General features: G+C 53.5%; 2 protein-coding genes across 3 annotated transcripts in view; one reads left to right on the top strand and one right to left on the bottom strand.

The window, feature by feature from the left end:
* NAT9 (N-acetyltransferase 9 (putative)) overlaps nucleotides 1–21615 on the bottom strand; it is a 101885-nt gene that overhangs the window by 24620 nt on the left and 55650 nt on the right. The gene's annotated exons all lie outside the window — the stretch shown is intronic.
* TMEM104 (transmembrane protein 104) overlaps nucleotides 1–21615 on the top strand; it is a 63575-nt gene that overhangs the window by 18137 nt on the left and 23823 nt on the right. The window contains exons 7-8 of one of the 2 annotated variants that reach the window (XM_050764309.1): nucleotides 1359–1458; nucleotides 1871–1979. In XM_050764309.1, the coding sequence (XP_050620266.1) occupies nucleotides 1359–1458; nucleotides 1871–1979 (209 nt within the window). The remainder of the gene's footprint in view (nucleotides 1–1358; nucleotides 1459–1870; nucleotides 1980–21615) is intronic. The other variant, XM_050764310.1, reaches the window with a different exon arrangement.

The raw sequence follows: 21615 nt of genomic DNA, 5'->3' as shown, positions 1-21615 counted from the left end.
ATTGGCAGGTGGAGGAAAGGCTGGGAGTGGGGTGGGGGACAATGTGTCCCCTCAGAGCAGAAAGCAAGCTGGAGTGCAGGCTGTACCTGGAGCCCGGGCCTGAGTGACAGGCTAACCCCAGAGGCCACTAAGCTTGGACATCAGGCTATCTGACATGTCAGGGAAGGACATGCCATATTCAAGAAGTGGGTGCTGAGGCCTCCTGGGTCCCCTTGAGGATCACGTTTTCTTAGTCTTTTCCCCGCCAGACTCCTAGGAACAGAGCTGACCTCACATGGCCCAGGAGTAACATGTCCTAGGCTTTCCCTTGGGGACCCTGCAGGCTTTTCTGAGCCACCAGGATTAAAAAGGAACTGTCACTTCATTTTTCTTTATGTTCTCAGAGAAACCAGCAGCTTGAGACCAGTGACATCAAAAACGTGAGCCTCAGTCTGAGCAAGGGTGGAGACTGGTTGTCTGGGCCCTTAGGTCGTAGGGCCCTGCCACTCTTTTCAGAGCCATTGCACCTGGCTTTTCTATCTGGAATCATTTATGGAAGATGGCCCAGGTGGGATTCTTATCCTCACAAGTTAGGAGACGTTCATGGACTTGCCGGGGTCCTGAAACAAGTCTGATGGGATTAGGACTAGAGCCCTGTGTTCCCAGCTTCTCGTTCAGCCTCCTGCAGGAGTGGGAGGGGACAAATGTCGCCTCTGCAGTGGGTGTGTCAGTGTCACGCACTATCACTGCTGTCCCTTGGGAGTGCTTCCCGTAAGAAGGAAATGGGCCTGTCTTGAGCACCATCTCCCCAGCACACCAGACCACCACGTGCTTGGGATCAGTCAGATTCAGAATGAGGCACTTGGCCTTTGGAAATCCAGGGCTTTTTGCCCTTTGGATCCCAGCTTCAGAGAGCTGGGCTATTTTCTGTCAACTTCTCTTTGCTTCAACTCTTTTAGTAGCAATCTCTTGTCTTAGAGCCCGGTGTTGGCTGACACCAGAGGGGGCCACCAGCCCTGATGCACCCCGGGGGTCAGGCTCCTGACTCGGGGCATCTCTCCTCCCTCCTCACTCCCTGGCCATGCCAAGCCTCACACTCATCGTGCACCTATCTGGCTTCAAAATCTCTCTGAGCCTCCCAGCCTTGTTGAGTCCTCTCAGGTGAGAGTCATGAGCCGATCTGTCTCTTGTCAGCATCACAGTGTAGCCAGCCAGAAAAAGAAATAGGACTTTGGGGTCATTTTTCCACTTTTTGTAGAAAGTTAACAGCTCAGAGAACTGAAAGCTATGAAAGAGGTAGAGATTTAGTCAAAAAAAAAAAAAAACAAACATGCAGACATCTCTTTGTAGCTGCCTGACTGATGGCTGTGTTCTTTCAGTGGGGGTCAACTTGTTCTATTTCTGCATCATCGTTTACCTGTATGGGGACCTTGCCATCTATGCTGCTGCCGTGCCCTTCTCCCTCATGCAGGTGACCTGGTGAGTACCCTCCTGATCCCCAGGCTGGCAGTAGCCAAAGGGGCTTCCTCGGCCAGCCAGAGCAGAGTGTCCAGGGGAGAAGCACCATGCCAAGTGAGTTCATTGCATCTAGGGAATGCAGATGCCCAGGCCCTTTTCTGCACAGACCACAGCCAGCCATGCTGTCTGTCCTTAGCTCATGTCACTGTCCCCTTCCCTGCCCCACTAGGTTCCCACCAAGGGCTCCTGAGTCATTGGGAAATGATGCTGCAGGAACAAGGAGGGCGCGTCCTCAGAGATGCATCCCGCAAAGTGCTTTGTGAAAAGTCTGATTGTTGATGCTCAGGCAGCTGTGCAGGGAGTGGCTTCTGTCTCCCCCAGCCCAGCCAGGCGGCCTCGCTGAGCCTGGGCTTGCTGTCATTCTTTTTATCAGCAGCGCCGCTGGCAACGACTCCTGCGGTGTGGAAGCAGACACCAAATACAATGACACCGACCGGTGCTGGGGGCCCCTGCGCCGAGTGGACGCCTACCGCATCTACTTGGTGAGTGTCTGTGCCTCTGTGGCCCCTGCCCCAGCCTGGCCTGGGCAGCTGAGGGCATCTGAAGTGCCTTTACTTCCAGGTAGAATCGCTTCCCCAGAGAGGAGGGTCTACCCTTCTCCACACTCTGGCTAAGCACTGGGGCCTTGGCCCCAAGCAGAAATGGATCGCGTCACTAAGAGTCTAGCCCCCAAGGTTCCTGGCAGCAGGCCTCAAAGTCAAGCATGGTTTGGAGTAGGCACTCAGGTCATAGCCAGATTCAGGACCGTGACTGTTGTAAACTGAGCTCAGGCTCTAGGACCACCCTCAGCAGAGTTCTCCAGGAGTGCCACATCTCATTTTTTCCAGAAACTTTCCATATTTTGACCTTACTCCTGGCCAGCTCAAGAGCGTATGGTTCGATGCTGGGTCTGGCCATAAACATCCTCTCCAGATAGGGAAGGGTCAGCCCACTCTCTTCCTATCTTCCCTCCTCTCATCCTCCCAGCGGACAAGAGAAGACGATGAATCTCCAGGCTCGTTCTTGATTGCTTTGTGCTGTTGGCGGGGGGCAGGGAGCTGAATAATATGCCAGACAGGTCCTGGATAATAAGATACAAAACCAGAGACAGTTATTTATCTCTGCCTACTTTGGGGGCGGGACTCAGAAATGTTTTTCTTCAACTGTTGCAGTATCTGTTAATATTCTCTGCTTCCTCTTGGTCCTCCTCAGCCCTGACATAAATTTAGGTGTGCTAGGTGACACACAGTGTGACACGTGGCCACTTGGCTGATCTGGAGCAGGGAGGCAGGGACCAAGAGACAGCCAAGCTTTTCAGGGAGCTGGCCTCCCGACTTCATTATCCCTATCTGAGGAAAGGTTTCCACAGGCCCTGCAGGCTCTTTGGGGTTGGATTTGTTAACCCCAAGGGTACACTGAATGGTTTTTCTTGCCCTCCTAGTCCCACTCTACAGCCGTGCTGCAGGAGCCCTATGGCCTGGGCTGTGGAGAGGTTGCTTTTCCTCTCTGCATCTCTGGAGCAGTCAGCTAATGGTCGGTGTTTCTTCTGCACATTCATCTGTGGCTGGCAGTTTGTCTTTTAGTAGAGCTGCGTCCCTGATTCCTCCGTTGCAGGTCTGGTGGGAATTTGGTAGCAGGTTAATTGTCTGGCACCCTTCTCTACCTCCCCCAGCCTTGGGGCGGGAAAAGGCACCAGCATAGCAGCCGGAGGGGTGAGCCCAGGCACTAGTAGCACAGCTGAGGCTCGTTAGCCTCTTCGCACTCAACAAACCATGATTGATAAAATTAGCAGAGGTATTAGTAAGTGAAAGGCCCCGTCTGGATCTCTAGCAGGGTGGATGGGCAGAAGGAGGGGATGGAGGATGGGGTTTGAGTGGCTCAGACAGACACGGTGGCCGATGTTCAGGGCAGAGCAGCCACAGCAGAGCCAGTCTGGTGGGTCTTTGCTAGGGAGGCTGCTGGAATCTAAAGACCGTGCCAGGCAAACTCCCCGCCCACCAGCAAAACGGATACTACGCACTGGGAATATTGGCTGCTGCTATTTGCCTGATAAATTATTTAGAAGCATTATTCTTGCCTTGTTAAATGGTTCCCTCACTTATTCCTATAAACTTTCCACATGATGGAAGCCTCCCTCCCTGGATCTCAATAACTCTCTGACCGAACAGAAGGAACCCTTCAGGAAAACAGACGGGCATTAATTACTGCCTTCGTCTCCCAGATATTGCACTTATAACTCATAGAGCTAATTGTCATCAGAGCCTGCAAAAGCCACGAAAACAGGAAGCAGAGGCCGCAGAACAGGAGTGGAGACCCTGACTGCCCACAAGAGCCTTCTTTTTTCTGGGCCAGTGACAGTATCCTTCCCCCATAGCCCAGTCCCCTGCTGGGGGCTTCTGTTTGCTCAGAGGCTTTTGGTTTGCATGGGCTCTTCTACCCAGTTTGGAGAAATCAAGGCAGATGGGCCTTGGCATTGTCTCAGAAGTCACTTCACAGTTTTGCATGTGGCTCCCAGGGTGTGAGGTTCTGCAGAACAGTAGCCTGCTGTTCCCCTGACCCCAAACTCTGGTGCTTTCTTTGCTCTGCAGGCCCTTCCCCTCCCTCAGTGAGTTGGAAGGGGCAGAGTGACTGGCGGAAGAGGTTGGCAAAGATGTGGGTGTCCTCCCTCAGTCCTGAGCTCTCCTGCAAGTCATGATGGCATCTTCCCCTCCCAAGTCTGACCTGCAGGGCTTATCCCTGTGTGTCTTTGTAAAGGTCAGGGGAGTTAGATTCCATCAGCTGGCCCCTTGGGCCCCAGAGGAGGAAGGCTGTCCTTACCGGCTGCCCCCTGGTCATTCTGTTTCAGAAGATTGTCCATCCCTTCTAGGGACGCCACGCTGCCTTTTACCACCAACTGTTTCTGATTTTGCTGCCAGCCAGACTTCACTCAAAGTGTTCAGCAAGGCAACGAGTAGGTCAGGGGAGGATTGAAAACTCCTCCCTACTCTGCACGCAGATCTTGTTTGTCTCAGGTACATGAAGCCCCTACCCAGCCTGCATTTTTAAAAGGGTCTACTAATAACCTCTTCTTCATTGCTGTTCTACAACAGTGGTTCTGGGGGACAGAGATACAGACTTTTATATTGTGGTCTAACTTTCAGAAAGTCGTCTGGAAGCGATTCTTCTGTGTCTTCCCAGGAATGCTCCTGAGATGTACACGCACAGTGAGAATCCTTGCTGTAGGAACTGTCTCCAGGGCTGGCCTGTGTGTAGCATTGTGATTACTTACAAAAAGGGAGATGCTTCTACCAGCAGCTCCCAGTGACCTCCCAAAGCCCTTGACCTTCACCAGTGGAAAATTCCAACCCCCCTCCTTGCGCCTGACGACCCTTGTCCGTATCCTGTGCTTCCCGTTACAGCTGATAGGAGTCACTTTCTCCCTCTCCTTCCCTGGAGGAGCCACAGAGCAGGGTGTCATGGGGCGCAGGTCCCCTGAATTACTGGCTGCTTCAGTGGGCTCTCTGGGGTGTCCCAGCAGGCCACTGCAGCTGGAGCCAGCGGTGACCTCGGCCCTGTTATTAGAGCCCATGGAGATGATCATCAGGATCCACTGTCAGCTGACCTTGGATTCTCAGGCCCCCACCCACCCAACCCTCCTGCTCTTTTGAAAAATCAAATGGGAATGTGAGAGATGCTCCAGCTCTTTCAAATGGGTAACCTTGCCTCCAGGCTAGGGAACATCTCAGGATTCTTTCTGCAGTTTCTCCGGCTTTGGTAGGCAACACAGTCAGAAGTTGGCATTTCATTCCTTCCTCTACAGCATGAAGGGGCCAGGGGCCCCTGGCAAGGTGATAGGATTGCGTATGAACCAGTTCTGTTTGGGACTCAGACTGTCCCAAGTGTCTGGGACGCAGGCGTGTGTCACTCTCCCCTGGGATCAAGGGCACTGCCCAGCGCCTTTGTTGCACTTCCTCATTCCTGCATCACCTCCCAGCCGATATTCCTGTCCCCTGCCTGGACCCATCCCTCCTATAGAGAGTCAGAGGGAAGCAGTGTCAGAGGGGACAGTGGGGACTCCCAGGTGCTGAAAGCCTCTCACCGTTAGGAAGAACGCTTTAAGCAGCATCCACCGCTCACAGGTGGACAGATGCTGCTGGGTCGCAGGTGGCCCGGCAGGCCCCGGCCGAACAGAGCCGGGAGCGCAGATGGCAGAGTGGAGCTGATGCCTGGCTGGAGACCCGGCCGCAAACTGGCCGTGTTGAGCAGGGGGCCCCTCGTTGGCTGCCCTGGGACAGGACAAGGTCACCCTGGCCTGCTATCCTGCCTTGAACACAGGAGCTGTGAGATCCACCTCCAGGGCACAGGTGACTCAGGAGAGGGATACAGCCTGCAAGTGCCTGGCCAGTACCTGCCATCCCTTGTGACAGAGAGAGTCTTCCCAAGCTCCCTCCAGACACCCTCCTGAAGAAGTGGAGGGCCAGGGGGATTTCTGTCTGCTAGCCTCTCTTCCTAGAGGGTGAGATCAGCCTCGGATTCAGGCTCACGTTGACACCGGAAGGGTCAAGGGTCCTTCCAGGCCTTCGCTACAGCCCTGTTTTCTCTCGCTCTGCCAGGATTCCATCTTGGCTCCCTCTCCCATGGCAACACTGGCCTTTGTCCGTTTGCAACACTTAAAATGGTGTGCAGTCCCCATTTCAAAACCAAATGGCTTCCTCCTAAAATAGTACCACTCAAGGAGAAAATATCCTTTTCGTGAGGGTGGAGAGGGAGTGATGTGCCCGCCTGGCAGTGCCATGCGTGCCATGAGTGCCCCGCCCTCCCACGGTTTACCTTGCATCGGTGTAGCGCATACCAGTGACTTTTGACCCCCAGCCACACAGTACACAGTGTCATCCCATTTCACAGAGGGGAAACTGACTCAGACGGGAGCTTCCTGGGATCCCGGAGCTGAAGCAGACAGACAGCAGCTCAGCTCTTTGGCCTCTCAGCTCTGTCCTGCCCTGGTGACACAGGCTTGCTCCACTTGCCCAAGACTCAGTTCCATAGGCTCCGCTTTGGGGGTGGCTCCCACTGCCATGTGCAGGCCGGGGCACAGGGCACCTGTTATCAGCCCTGGGAGCCTGACGTTTTCAGGCAGTTGGGGTGACACAGCTGAGCATGTTCCCTGGTGAGTGAGCACCTTTGCACGTCTGCCCATCATTGTCACCGACTTGATTGATGCCCCGTCTGCCTTGGTGCCCCCACTCCTAGATAGCAAGGCCAGCTTTTCCGGGGCACTCAAGTAGTGTTGGAATTAAGTGCCTCTTCCCAAGGACACTTCCTTCCCCTGCCATGGTCTCTGTTCTTCTAGCGTCAGCCACTGTGCCCTGGGGCTGTGGCATCTGCTAATAAGTGGGTCAATGCTGCCTTCACTTGGATATTTATTCTTACCAGTGCTGGGGCAGGAGGTGGCTTTGAGGCCTTCAGGACCAGTGAGGAAGGAAAATTAGTGAAGCAACAAGGTTTAGGAGCAGCAGGGACTTCACCGGACTTGGAGACTCTGGGGACACTGTGCCGCCTGCCTCCCAGGCACCACTCCTGTTGCTTTCAACATGAGTGGTGCCCCCAGAGCACAACTCCAGTAGAACACAGGTGAACACTGCCCCCAGGTTTGTGCAGCGTTGACGGGATTGGAGTGAAGCGCAGTCAGACAGCAAAGGTGACCCGGGTAGGGCCCGGCAAAAACGTAGACAGGATAAGCGAGCTGTCTCTGGGAGGAGTCTAGTGCGTTGGCCCATCTAGAAACGGAATGCAGGACCCTCAGCCCAGAGAGCAGACAGCCTGTCAAGAGTGTCCCTTCCTGGGCGACATTCACCCTCTCGTCTGGTTCATGTGAGTTAGGACTCAGCCTCACACCAAACCAAGACGAGTCAGGAGGAGACTCCAGGATACCTGGAGGGGGAGGGGTGTTGTTTCCAGGGTCAGGGACATCCAGGTGCCTCCTTAATAGGATGGTGACCATGTCGGGGCTCACTGGGGTGACCTGCGAAGTCCATCTTCTTTCCTTTCCTTTTCTTTCTTCTCCCTCCCAACGCACCTCTTGTCAGTTCCTCCTCATTCAGTTCTGGAGACTCTAGAAAGGTCGGGTTTGTTTTGCCTTTCACTCTTTCCTCCCCTCTCGCCTGTGGAGAGATGCCCGTCACACCTGGTGGCACCGCAAGTGCGCTGAGTGCAGTCGTTCTAACCCGTGCCCACCACCGCCAGGAGCTGGACTCGGTGAGCCTTCAAGATTTCTTCAGCCAGCTTTGGTGTGGGGTTGTGAGCCCCTAAGATGCATGTCCCGGGTCCTGTGTGTCCCGTACATGCTGAGCTTTCTGCAGTCATCCCATGAGACTGGGTTTCAAGGAAGAATGCATTTCTTCCCCACACCCCAAAAATGTACATGCCCATACCCGCTACCCAAGCAGAGCTGGGAGTCTAATGCTGGGTGAACTCTTAACTTCAGGCAGTGACCGTGCTCAGACTGAAATGGTGACCTCAGAGGATTAGCTTGTCTCTTTCTTTTTCAAGGAAATCAATAATACAGGGACAGGCCTGTGTTGTTCTTGCTTGCTTGCTTTTTTTCCTGAGGAGCTGTCTATATATCTTAGACCAGGAATGGCTTCTTGTCCTTCCATGTGCTTTCCATCCCCCTACCCCAGCCCTCCCTAAATGAAATTCAGGTTGCCTGTCACTCACTCCCACACTGCAGCTTGTCTCTCTTAACTCCTAGCCAGGGACAGCGTGAGCCCCCACCACCCCACCCATTCCTCCACCACTGCTGCTCCTGTCTGAGCAAGACCCCCGTCCCTCCTTTCTTCCCCGAGTTGCCCCAGCCCATCCCCTCACCTTGCTGAGGACACCTGGGTGACGCCTCCCTGAGTTACTCTGTGGCTGCCTCCTTCACCCTCACCCCAGTGCCCATGCTTTCTCCTCCTGCTCAGTGAGAGGGTTGCTGTTTTTGTTTTTTTTTTGAGACGGAGTCTTGCTCTGTCGCCCAGGCTGGGGTGCAGTGGCTGGATCTCAGCTCACTGCAAGCTCCGCCTCCCGGGTTTATGCCATTCTCCTGCCTCAGCCTCCCGAGTAGCTGGGACTACAGGCGCCCGCCACCTCGCCCAGCTAACTGTTTTTAATGTCACTCTCAGGGACGTGGGTTCGGTTGACTGGCATTATGCCCACCATCCATCACGCCCCATGACCTGTCCCCACCTTGGCCAATACCTGTGCGCCAGTTGAGAGGACGATGCCTAGTCCCCTGTGCCACTGCCTCCATGGTCTCAGTACAGGTGCCAGACTGGGGGACTCGGGGTCACAAGACAGCAGGCATTGGCTTCTTCCCCCTACCACTCCCTTCCCCAGCTCAGAAGCTGCTCATGGGCCTCCGTCAAGGTCCTGAGGGGTGATGGGATCTTACATTCTTGCTTCTGAGTTGGCGACTGACATAGCCCCTTCACAGGATGTCAGTGGGGTGTCTCTGGCCCTGGTAGAATGTGCAGGTTGGGTATCCCTTCCCCAAAATATTTGGAACCAGAAGTGTTTCTGATTTCAGATTTTCTTCAGATTTTAGAATGTCTGCATTATACTTACAGTAGAGCATCTCAAATCCAAAATTCCAAAATGTTCCAATGAGCATTTCCTTTGAGGATCGTGTCAGTGCTCAAAAAGTTTCAGATTTTGGAGCATTTCAGATGTTGGATTTTTGGATTTGGGGTGCTTAGCCTAAACCATACTTCTTTCTTTCTTTCTTTTTTTTTTTTTTTTTTTTTTTGAAACAGAGTCTCGCTCTGTCGCCCAGGCTGGAGTGCAGTGGCACAATCTTGGCTCACTGCAAGCTCCACCTCCCGGGTTCTCGCCATTCTCCTGCCTCAGCCTCCCAAGTAGCTGGGACTACAGGCACCTGCCACCACACCCAGCTTATTTTTTTTGTATTTTTAGTAGAGACGGGGTTTCACCATGTTAGCCAGGATGGTCTAGATCTCCTGACCTCGTGATCCACCCACCTCGGCCTCCCAAAGTGCTGGGATTACAGGTGTGAGCCACCACGCCCAGCCTAAACCATATTTCTTTACCCCATCTCCATTGTCTGTAAAATAATGAGTATAGCCTTGCAAAGACCACCTGCCCACAGCAACCCAGTTTTACTCCCAGGCATGTGGGGAAAACGGCAGTGTAACTTACCTGGTTGCTCATCCCTCACCCCACCCCCATTCACCAGTTTACCCAGGAAGTGAATGGAGATGGGAAATGATCTGTTGCCATGACCTTGACCCCCACACACCCACCATTCTTAACTCCTAGGAACCCCATTATATGAAAATCCAAAGGTATAAAATAAATTGGGAGGGTAGTTACTTGTTACAAAGTGATTCCTTACTTTACAGAAGGATTTGCTTCAGATTTCTCTTAAGTAGTTAGTTTCCCTAGTGTATTTAAAATGTTATTCTGTGAAAATTAAGCATTTATAAAACAACTTTAGGATCCCTTCTCTTGTGTAAAGGGAGGTATCCGTGTATTCATATGCAAAGGTGCAGAACCCCAAAGCCCAGTTCATGTTGCTGGAGAAACAGGCAGACAGGGCTTAGGGTGGATATCATAGGCAGCCCACCTGAAAGAAGTAACCAGTGATGCCCCTTCCCCTCTCCCCATCCACATCCCTGAGCTGGGAGAGCTCCGTGGAGCCTGATAAGTGTATACCCGAGCCCCACACCTGTGCACAGGCCAATTTGGTTGGGAAGCTTCCAAGTAGGGCTCCGTGGGGGAGTATCCATTCCTGCTGGGGACCTTCTGTGCTGAGCTTTTTCAGGACTGTTTCTTTGCAGGTCTCATACTGATCCCAGTCAGACCCTGAGCTCAAGGCTTGAGCCCTCCTTGTTTGTGAGTGGTGCAGTCAGGGATAAAAACCCGGTGTGCCTCGCTTCCCAGGCTACGTGGGCTGATCCTGGCCACTGACCCGTGTGTGCACACGCATTTCCCGTCATTCCCCTGGAGAAACTGAGCCCCGGGCAGACTCCCAAAGCTCAACGGCCCAGTCCGTCCCACACTCTGCACCCCCTCTGCTTCCAGAACTCCCATTTCTGGGCAAAGAACTAAAAATAATTTTATTATATTTGTTAAGGGTACATCCCAGTTGTTGATTTCAGATCTCTCCCTGCCACCTTTTTTTATTTTTTATTTTTTTCTTCATTTCACAAAAAAAAGTGCCAAAAAACCTCCATAGTCTGTGGAATCTAGCAACCTCCCAGTATTTTGAGAGTAACGTGGAATGTTCTTAAATATTTTGTGCTAACTAAAATGAAAACTGTATATACCACACTGTTTTTCTTTCTGCTCCGTGTCTGTCTACTCCTTTTATCCTGTAGATCAGTCTGTGGCATTTGTGGTGGCCCTGCCAAGTTTTGTGAGGCTGTGCTATTCCCTGAACGATGCTTGCTCTGTTACAGGGGGCATATCATAAGCAGAACCTGATGTCTTTCTAAATAGCGCTCCAGGGCCCTAGCAGTAATTGTTTAATTAAATAAAGCACTCACTCTAAAGTAATAGCCATGATCCTCCGTGTGGCCGGTGTCGCAGCCAGCAGTGCTGGCCCTGCACACTGGCTCAAAAGCAGCACCTGTGTGCAGAGAAGAAATAGCTGAGTGTGCGCTCTGCAGTGCACCCTGGCCTTGAGGAGAGGAGCCACAGAACCCCAGAGGGTTTACAGCCAGCAGAGAGGTGCAAGGGACTCAGCTGGGACGGCCCTTACACAGAGCTGAACGGTTAGGGTGCACGTTAATGATGATATCGGATGAATTAGCATAAGCCCAGATGTCTTGTGGATTCGATGACAGTGGACCAAGGAACATTTTCATAAGCCTCAGGCACAAAGGAGGCACTGGGGTTGCGGCAGCAGGTACCCCATGTGAGTGTGACTCTAGAACGGTCATGAGCCTCCGCGGGGCATGTGTAGTTTGGCTGTGGCAAGAACTTCCTTCAACCATGGATTGAGATATTTTCTGAACACCTTGATGGGAAGAGAATGCAGGGCCCTGTATCGGGTATTGGGTGCTGGCTGAGGCCGGGAGGCCTCTGCGGTCTGTGATGTCCAAGCAGTTGTGGCACCTTCTCCCACACTTCTGCAGGGAGGCTGTGCTTCACCTGAGAGGCAGGTGAACGGTCTCTGGGAACACTTCCCAGCTGGTCCCCTTCCCCTGGATCGGGAAAGTGTTTCTCAAGATCTGGTTGCCCGACCACTGGCGCAAGAATGCCTTTGGGCTCTTAATAAAAATGGAGATCCTTGGGTCCTGCGCCAGGCCTGATGCAGCATATTCGAAGGCCATGGGGCCCAGGAATCTGCATTTCCAACCAGTTCTGAGGAGAATTCTGTGTGCTCTTCCCTTTGAGAAATCCTGCTGGTGCAGACCTCTCGAAGTGATAAAAGGTTTCCCAGGGAGAGGCCCACTCTGGTCTTCCTTCAAGAACTGCTTCCCACAGCACTGGTGGAGACAGCTGTCAGGCTCTTCCCGTGCCAGCCTCTTGCAGGGAAAGGAGAGGGGCTGGGCCATCCACAGGTCTCTGGCCTGGTGCTGCCACATCCTGGAGTCCACACCTAAGGCGCTGCTAGAGAGAAGAGGGGCTCTGCACGCCCACTGCCTCGGGGCTGCTTTGTCACCTGCGGCTGATGGGTACCTCCCATGTCCCTAGTGGGTGATGCTCTAGGCTTCCCCTGTAGCTTCCTCTGAAGCTGCTGGTTGGGGGCTCTGTACCCCACAGCGTGCCAGCTCCCCAGAGAGGACGTCTCACTCTGACCCCCGACTAGGGAGGAAGCTGGGGGCTTGCTGATGTCACTTCTCAAATCCATTTCAACACAGCTTGTTAATCAGCCAGCTTGATGTGCCGTCTCCCCTCCGTCCCGCCTCCAAGGTTACTCAGTTCCTGGTCTATTTCGAGGCCAGACGTCAGCAGAGAAGGGGTGGAGCCAGCTGGGCCTGTGCAGCCCTCTCTGCAGGGCACCCGTGTTCTGGGCACCTGACTTCCTTCCCTCCCTCGCTTCCTCCAGCTCCTGCTGGAGCGTTCCCACTGCCATTGCTCTTCCTGCACCGAGAGCATGGGCCGAGGAAGGGAAGATGCCGAGAGCATCTCAAGCGATCACCTGGCACCTCTCCTTGAGTGACGCACAAGCTCCGGGCAGCAGAGGGCGACGGCACTGCCTCCTCCTGTTCCCAGGGCAGGGCGGGGGATTGACAGCAAGCCTCTGGGCACCAAAAGCCATCAGATGCCAGCTGGTTACTGGAGATGCAAGCGGCCTTGGGTTCCAAGGCCCGTGGGCACATGCATCGCCACCATTGAATGTTCTGAGCAGTTCAATTCCTGACAGAATCAGGTGGTTGGAGGTGTGGGTGTTTTTTTCCCAAGGGAGCTGAGGGGCTAGATTGATGGCCCGGAGGGTCCCCCATCCTCTGTCACTCACGGCACAGCCCACCTGTTCCTCTCACGCCCTCTTGTTCTTAGGACCTGTGAGGACCAAGTTGACCCCTAGCCTGGCCCCAGCAGTGGTAGCCCAGCCCCCAGCAGTTATGTGGCCAGGCAAGGATTGCCCCAGCCTTCTCACTGGTATAAGATAGTGGTATACTGTGACCCAGGCTAACCCAGGCCCAGCCTTTCCAGGCACAGCCGCCAGGGAGAAGAACGCCGTGTACCCATCCCCTCCCTCCTCCTTGACGTCCAGCATAAATACTAAAAGAGCTGTTTTTGTCGAGAGATCTCAAAAGCTAAAACATGATAGCCAGTAAACCACACCCGTAGCGCCCAGAGAAGTTTTGGTCCTTGCATCTGTTAACTCGGCCGAGGAGAGCCCGGAAGAGACGTTATCATGCTCTTCAGAACTGCCAAACCCTCTAGAAGAGCCCTGTCTTCCCTCACAGTTCCCATTTTCCTCCTGCCATGAGGAAGAAAGGCTTCTCTAGAGCCTGCCCTGAAAAGTGGGCATCCCTTGCTCTGTCTCCCATCAGGTTCCCTGGGAGGGCCTAGGATGGCCTTTTCACTCCTCTGTCCCAATAGGATGGGAATGAACTTCCCTGATCTCCGCCTATCCCTGTCTATGCTCCTAGTTCAAAGGATCAAAGTCCCTTTTGAAAACCTCATCATGTTAGGAGGGGTGTCCGGCCCCAGGGCTCCATGACAAGGGACAGCCCGTCACAGCCCCCACCCTGGTGTGCAGACCCAGCCCCTCACAGCAGAACTGCCCCAGGCTCATGAAGGTTTCCCGTGTCAACCCTGATTCTAGGTCAGTCTGATTGCCGTCTCCCTGCTTAAAACCCTGTAGAAGCTCCTCTCCAGAAAGCAAAGTCTAAACTCCCTCACATGGCATGGTCTGCCCCAGTCTCATTCTGGAGCCTTCTCTCTCCCCCAGACACCCCCCACCCCGCCACCAGTGTCATCCCCAGACATCGAGTGCTTTCATGTTCTGGCCTACCACATGCCTGTGCCTTGCTTTGGAGTCAGAGAAGCGTTCCCCTAGTCCACACTGAGCTCAGGGCCCCTCTTCCCCCACCCCTTACCATGGCGTTATTTGGGCTTTTATGATTATTCCATTCCTTGACCTCATTGTGAGCTCCTCTAGGGCACGGGCTGCATTTCGTTCACCTTTCCGTCTAGAGCCAGCGTGGCCCATCACAGTGCGGTTGCTCCCCGAAGGTTGGAATAAGGGAAACTGCTTACAGGTGGACGCCACTGCTGGGCCTGTGGTGGGGCATTGGCACACATCCCTCCCCTGGGCCTTGGCCTGCTGATGGCCAGAGCCCACCACAGCTAGTGGCTGCTGCTCCGGTGAGACAGACTCCATGCACAGCCAGCCCCTCCTTTCCCAGCAGGCGGATCATCCTCTGGTCCTCGCTGCCAGGACAAGCTTCCCCTCCGCAAGGGCCAGGGCACCCCATCTTTGGGGGGCAGAAGTAGAAGGGAGCAGCTGGAATCCGTCCACTGCCATGAAGTCACAGACGGCTCGCCACCCATCTCTTTCTCTACCACCACCAATTTGCATCTGAAATTTGGACAGTGACAGATTAGGGTAGGCGCCAGCTCCAGAGACAGGTCTGTTCCTCACGTCCCACAGCCTCACGCACATGCACCCTCTGCCCCACCCCAGCTCCTCACGTAACATCTGTGAAGCTCTCCTAGGTCAAGGTCAGAACCCATGGTCTTTTCACCTGGACGTGCAGGTGCTGGATTCTGTGGCCTTCCGTCAGGCTTGTGAGGAGCCGGGCTGTCCTCTATAAACCCTGATGGCTCATAATCATTAGGCAAATGACTGTGTGGGTTTTCCACAATATTTATCTTCCCCTCCCCCCCAAACCACAAAAGTTGCAGCTCTGGCATCAAATACTTGGAACTCTGCCCACCATCGGGTACCATCTGGTTTTTCAGCTGAGAAAGAGCCCACACAGGCAGGCAACTTGTCCTCCAGTGAGAGGGTGAGGGAAGCACCAGCCAGGCCAGGCAAGGCCACTGGGCCAGCCCAGTCCTCCTGCCCTGAAGGCGCCAGCCTTGAGGCCAGCCTTGAGGGAGCCACAGAATAGATGGCAGAGGAGACAGCCCTTCCATCAGGGTGTAAGCAAAGGAGGCAGTTGAATGCTCTCAAGAGGGACCAGGCTTTGACTGAAGATAGCCTGGTTCAAATCCCTGCTGCATCCAAGTAGTGTGAGGTTTGGGACAAATGAATCCCTCTCAACCTCAGTTTTCTAAAGTGGAAGCAGTCACCAAGGCACAGGTGTCTGCAGGGAGGAGCTCGCCTTGGAAGATGCCATCCTGCCTGGGCACTCTGGTTGTGCCTGGCAGTGCCAGTCCACTTGCTGGTTCGGAGCCTAGTCTTCCCTGCCCCGGGGCAGAGCCTTCTCTAGAATGACAGACATCAGTCTCAAGTGTCTTGGGAAGCTTGGAGAGCTTGGGAAGGTAGAGAAAGGTATCACGTTCAGGGGCTGGGCTCTTGCCACCAACATCCCCTCAGTGTGAGCCTAATACCAGCTCCCAGCTGGAAGCTTGGAGATAATAGGCAGGGTATTACCAGGTGTGTGGACTCCTCCTGGTTCCAAAGTTGGGTGGAGTCTGCTGCCTGGGGGCCACAGCATGTGTTCTGGGCAGACACAGGCTCATTCCTGCAGCGGCCACAGTTTCCTGGCAAGTCACAGCCAGGCTGCCCACCCAATGCGGCAGGAGCCCCTAGTGGGTCATGGCAGTAGTCTCCCTCCCGGGTGGCGCCTTCCCCCACATGCCTCCCACACACGGGCCCCTATGAGCCACACTCCGCCTGATAGGAAGCTTCCTGATGTTCCTTTTTTACCATCAAGGGGTTAGAGAGAAGATGCTCATTTTGTTGCCTCCCAGAGCTCCAGTAAAGATAGGTTACAAACCTCAGGTCTCTAACTAAGAAATTCGGCATGTCATTTAAGTAGGGGTACGGAGTGTTCAGAGGAGGTGGTTCAGAAAAGGAAGTGATGTGGGTTTTTCTTGGCTCTGTTTCCACTTGCCTTAAAAAGGGGGAAGCAGAGGTTTGAGGAAGGGACCTGGGAAGGTTTTCAGCTGTCAAACATTCAAGAACTGCCTTCCAGATGCCTCTGGTTGTCTCCTTGCTGACAGGGCTGAGCCTCAGAGCAGACTCCCCCAGGCTCCTCAGGAGTCGTGAGCGATGCCCCAGTGGCTCTGGACTGTCCCGTGCTGTCCAGCTCTCCCTGTCTTTCTCGGAGCCAGCACAGGGGAGTCCAAGGAGCTCTCATCCCATGCAGCCTGCGTCACAGCTGCCATGGGATGGCCAGGCTCCCAGAGCGGGTGCTGCTTCAGTTCTGTGCGGGAAGCTCTCACACATCCCCTTCATGCTGCCTCCTTCCCAGCCACAAACAGGCTAACATTGCATCCTGGGAGGTGGTGTTCTGGACCTGCAACAGCTCGGGCAGGCGGTGCACCAGAGCTGCTTGAGAACCCTGGCCCCCCAGGTCCAAGGGGGGAACATTGCATAAAAGAGACCATCCATCCACCTTTCCCCTGGTTTATTTCTCCCTGAAATCATTCTTCCAGGCTCCGCAGCATCAGAGTCAAATAACATTTGCACAAGTATCTGAGCAGAGGTAGCATAGGCGCCCCACTGTTGGCCAGTCTGTACCTGTACCAAGAAGGTGCCCAGAGTTCATTCTTATCTGCGCTAGCCGGACAGAGAGACGGGTCTTTCCTCCCGAGCAGCCCCTGGTTGCTGAGCTCCTGCTGCGTGGATTTGGTTTCTTTTCTCTGCTTTGTAGCTTGGTGGCGGCTTTAGAACACCCTGCTGGGACCTTCAGTTTTGGCTCATGATTGACTCTGCCTGGAGGCTCAGTGTCCTCCCACCTTTGGGAAGAGCTATAGATCTTCCGTCTCTCCACTCACTCATTCAGAATGAGGCTACCAGCTTGGCGTGAGCAGCCATGGTTTTCTACTGAAGAAGGTGGTGACCCAATGACAAGATGCATAGAGCTGACCTCTAATGCACAAGGGGCACCTACTTCTTCCAAGTCATCTGGGCATCAGCCATCAATTCTATCTTCAGTCATCACCTGAATCTTTCAAACTTGGAGTCTATTCAGCAGGCATATCCCAAGGACCTTCTAGTTGAAGGGTTTGGGAAGATCAGGGGGAGCCAGGGACAAGGGACCATGGTAACTTGTTCAAACAGTGCCTTATGGCAGATGTTGGGCTGACACTAATCACTGCTGCAGAGAGGGACTTGCACTGAGGGAGGCAGCCAACCTCCGCCTGTCCTCATTACTTACTCTGCATCAGGTACACAGTATCTGAGAACTAGCGGGGGAAAGATTGGCACTGTCTGTCATGCTTGGGTTGGTGTCTAGAACCCAACAGCCTGTCCTGGCACAAATCCCATCCCCTCCCAGGCTCTGGATCAGCCCATTCTTGGGCTGGTCTTCAGGAGGGGCGCTGCTCACCCCCTGCCCTGTTGAGAACATTTTAGGAAGCTCATCCTTATATAGTTCCTTGTGAAAGTGCAGTCATCTGCAGAATTCGGATGACCTCCTCTAGATGGCATGGTGCCTCTCGTCACAGAGTTTTGGCAAATAAGCCGTGACAGTGGTTCGAGGGATTTGGTACACACAGGCTGGCGACATGGTTTCTGACACGGCTCCTGCTCTCTTTCTCTGGCAGACATCTTCTGCACGGTGAATGATCCTGTGTTTGGTTGGAAGAACTTGGACTGTCGTAATGAGCATTTGTACTGTAGTTGAACTTGGGCGGAGGTCATGGAAATCAAATGAGAATAGTACTAGGGCCGGGCACCATGGCTTAAGCCTGGAATCCTAGCACTTTGGGAGGCCAAGGAAGGCAGATTGCTTGAGCTCAGGAGTTTGAAACCAGCCTGGGAAACATGGTGAGACCCTGTCTCTACAAAAAATACAAAAATTAGCCAGGCCTGGTGGCACATGCCTGTAGTCTCAGCTATTCAAAAGGCTGAGGTGGGAGGATTGCTTGAGCCTAGGAGGTCAAGGCTACAGTGAGTCATGATCACGCCACTGCACTCCAGCTTGGGCAACAGAGCGAGACCTTGTCTCAAAAAACAAACGAACAAACAAAAAAACGCATTTGGACCATAGTTGAACTTGGGTGGACCTCATGGAAGTCAAATAAGAATAGTAGAATAGTATCGGGGGCCAGGCATGGTGGCTCAGGCCTGTAATCCCAGCATTTTGGGAGGCCGAGGCAGGCAGATCACTTGAGGTCAGGAGTTCATGGCTAGCCTGGCCAACATGGGTGAAATCTTGTCTCTACTAAAAATACAAAAATTAGCAAAGCGTGGTGGCACACGTGGCTGAGGCAGGACAATCGCTTGAGCCTGGGAGGTGGAGGTTGCTGCGAGCCAAGATCACACCACTGCGCTTCAGCCTGGGCGGCAGAGTGAGACTACCTCAAAAAAAGAAAAAGGAAAAGAATAGTATTGGGGCTAGGCATGGTGGCTCACGTCTGTAATCCTAGCATTTTGGGACGTCGAGGCAAGATGATCACTTGAGGCCAGCAGTTGGAGACGAGCCTGGGCAATATAATGAGACCCTCATCTCTGAAAAAAAAAAAAAAAATTAGCAGGATGTGGTGGCATGCATCTGTAGTCCTAGCTACTCCGGAGGCTTAGGCGGGCAGATCGCTTGAGCCAAGGAGTTCAGGGCTGCAATGAGCTATGATCGCACCACTGCACTCCAGCCTGTGTGACAGTGCCTCAAAAACAAACAAAAAAAAACAACGAAGAATAGTATTGACAACATTCTTACGTTCTTTGGATGGAGCTCCTTGCTTGGCTTCAGGAGTGCTGCGTTCCCCACCGAGGTGTTTGGACGGGAGTGATGATCTGGTCTGTGCTGACACAGGGGGTCAGGAAGCTGCGCTCATGTCTGTTGAATGTCTTCTGTGCACACGCTTCATGCTTTGAGGGGTTCAGGAACTTGAAGGGTCTCACAGGTAGCAGGGACATCAGGACGCAAATCCCACCCTAGCCACATGACCCTGAAGCCTGTGGTCCTTCCGCTGACCCACACTGCCTCAGAACTCACCTTCCTGTGGGTAAATCCCCAGATACTGTAATTCAAGTTGAGAAAATAAAAACTTCCAAACCAAAACGTTCACAGCCACTTGAGAAATAAAAATAGAATCCTTGAACATTTCTTCACTACACTTCAAGGACGTGTTGAAAGTTCACTTCCCATTTAGGGATGGGTTCATGCTGAGTTACCATTAACCCCAATTAACTCTTAACCCCTTGTACCCACCAAGAGCAGCCCTGGAGTCTGGGGGATCCTTTCTTCTATCGCTTGAAATAACCTCCAGGATTAGGGAGCTCGGCTGTGCGGTTTGTGTGCTCCACCTCCGCCCAGATGAGCCCCCCTGTGCCCTCCTCACTCCAAGCCCGAATGCTCCGTGGTCAGCCCCCACAGGTCCCTGTGCGTTTAGCGTAGCCCTTTTCAACCTTTCAAGGCTTGCTGCTGTGTGAGAAGTGCCTCTGTCACCCCTGCTACCTTAACAGAAATCCCCGTCAGCCCCCAGCCCTGGAGTGAGAAGGCTCAGGGTGGACCTGCTGGCCTCCCATGTTGAAACTCTGGGAGCTGACAGCTGGAGTGAAGAGAAAGCTGCTGGTGCCCGAATTCTTGGCTCTAGAAACTCCATCTCACTACACCGTGGAAGCCAAAACCAAAAAAGCCTCATATTTTTAGAGGGAGAGAAATAAGCACACATTTAGAGAACTGCCCACATAGTAACCAACTAGTCCACTGCCTCAGTAGTGTTCATGGAAGCCAGCGGGTCACAGTGTCACTCCCCTGCCCCGCCCCACTTCGGTTCCAAGCCGCCTTGCTGCTCCAGGATGAGAACAAAAGCATCGCCTGCGTGCTTCCCTGGTCACTGCTGGCTGCTTCGGCCACTGGCATTTGTCTCCATGGGACACTGCCCACTTTTCAAGTCTCACTCAGGAGGCAGGGCTGGGAGGGGCCCTCTCCTGGGAATCAGCAGTCGGCTGACGGCTGCCCTTCCAGGTGCTTTCTCTGTCACTTGGTGCCGAGGGCAACTGCGCATCACTCTCTGTCCCATGGGTTAGTTTTGGTGTGGCGTTGCTCAGAAAGTTCTTAGGACATTTGTCCTTTGTTGCAGCCCTCTTCAGCCCCTCCTTCTCCTGTCTCCCTTTTCTTGTGGGTGTTTTGTTTTGTTTTGTTTTGTTTTGTTGAGACAGGATCTCGCTCGGTCACCCAGGCTGGAATGCAATGGCGCAATCTCAGCTTACCACAACCTCACTACAACCTCTGCCTCCTGTGTTCAAGCCATTCTCCTGCCTCAACCTCCTGAGTAGCTGGGATTACAGGTGCACACCACCACGCCTGCCTCATTTTTGTATTTTTAGTAGAGACGGGGTTTGGCCATGTTGGCCAGGCTGGTCTTGAACTCCTGACCTCAGGTGATCTGCCCGCCTTGGCCTCCCAAAGTGCTGGGATTACAGGTGTGAGCTACCATGCCCGGCCTCCTGTCTCCCCTTTCTACCAGGGAAGCAGCCCCTCTGTCTTCTTTCCCCTTTTTTGAGGGAACTGAGATGGAACTGTGAGTATTGTTGAATTTCATCAAAGTCTAAGTTCCAGTTGGAATCTGCAGCCCACTCCATCTCCTTCCAGCCAGAGGGAAGATGATGACCAGCAGCACTTGGGGTGTTAGTTTTGTCTTGTAAGCATTTTGGTGGGTGGCAGTGGGTGACTATTAGGGACACTGACTCCACTGTCTCCAGAAAGCAGGGCTGGAAAGGATCACTCCTTTGAAGAACTTGAGCTTCTTCACTTTAGGTGAAAATGTCTTCTAAGACACCACCCAGCAGCCAAGCAGACCGAGAGTGGTCACAGTTCACCGGGGTCTGATCCCCTTCCTGTGGGGATCTTGGAGATGCTGGTGATCGTGGGAAGCCAGATACCCCAGACCACCTTCCTGTGGAGATATTGGAGATGCTGGTGATGGTGGGGAGCTGGGCACCCCAGGCTCTTCTCGGGTGCACTCTCTCCTTCATGGAGGGATGGATATCATTCTCCTTGAAGCCAGTGGGTAAACTCAGAGCCATGCTGTTTTGGTTTGGTGTGTGTTTCCTAAAATCCTAACATGTCGATTCCTCAGCTGTGTTGGGAAGAGTTATTCCCTGGCTGTGTGCCATTTTCAGGCGGAGCAGATGACTCTTGCCCACGTGCTGCTGGCTTTGCCGGGTCAGGCACTGCCCCCCGCAGGAGGCATGGAAAACGTGTACAAGGCAGGTTGGCAAGACTGGGGCTGCCTCTTCACCCACTCTACCAGGCACTCCCCCTACCAAATGCAGTACATTTTACAAAGTTTTTGTGAGTATCCCATGTTTGAGAGCCTTCCTAGGTGCTGCGACAAACTAGAATGCAGTCCTTGCCCTCAAAGGGCTTACACTCTGCTGGGGACACAAATCAACCCAAGAGAAAGCAGCAGTTCAGAGCCCACCAGAATGAAGTCAGGTGGTATCAACTGTGTGTTGGTAATTCAGTCAAGAGCCCCCAGGGACGATTAAAATAGCTTGCAGAGGAGATTGGCACTTGAACAGGGCTCAGAAGCGGGTAGGAGTGAGGAAGGTCACAGGGGAAGATTCTTTGCCAGCAG

This window comes from Macaca thibetana, chromosome 16, assembly GCF_024542745.1.
Source record: "Macaca thibetana thibetana isolate TM-01 chromosome 16, ASM2454274v1, whole genome shotgun sequence".
NCBI classification, from domain to species: domain Eukaryota; kingdom Metazoa; phylum Chordata; class Mammalia; order Primates; family Cercopithecidae; genus Macaca; species Macaca thibetana.
The sequence above is the reverse complement of the archived record's forward strand: the minus strand, read 5'-3'. Positions and strand labels throughout refer to the sequence as shown.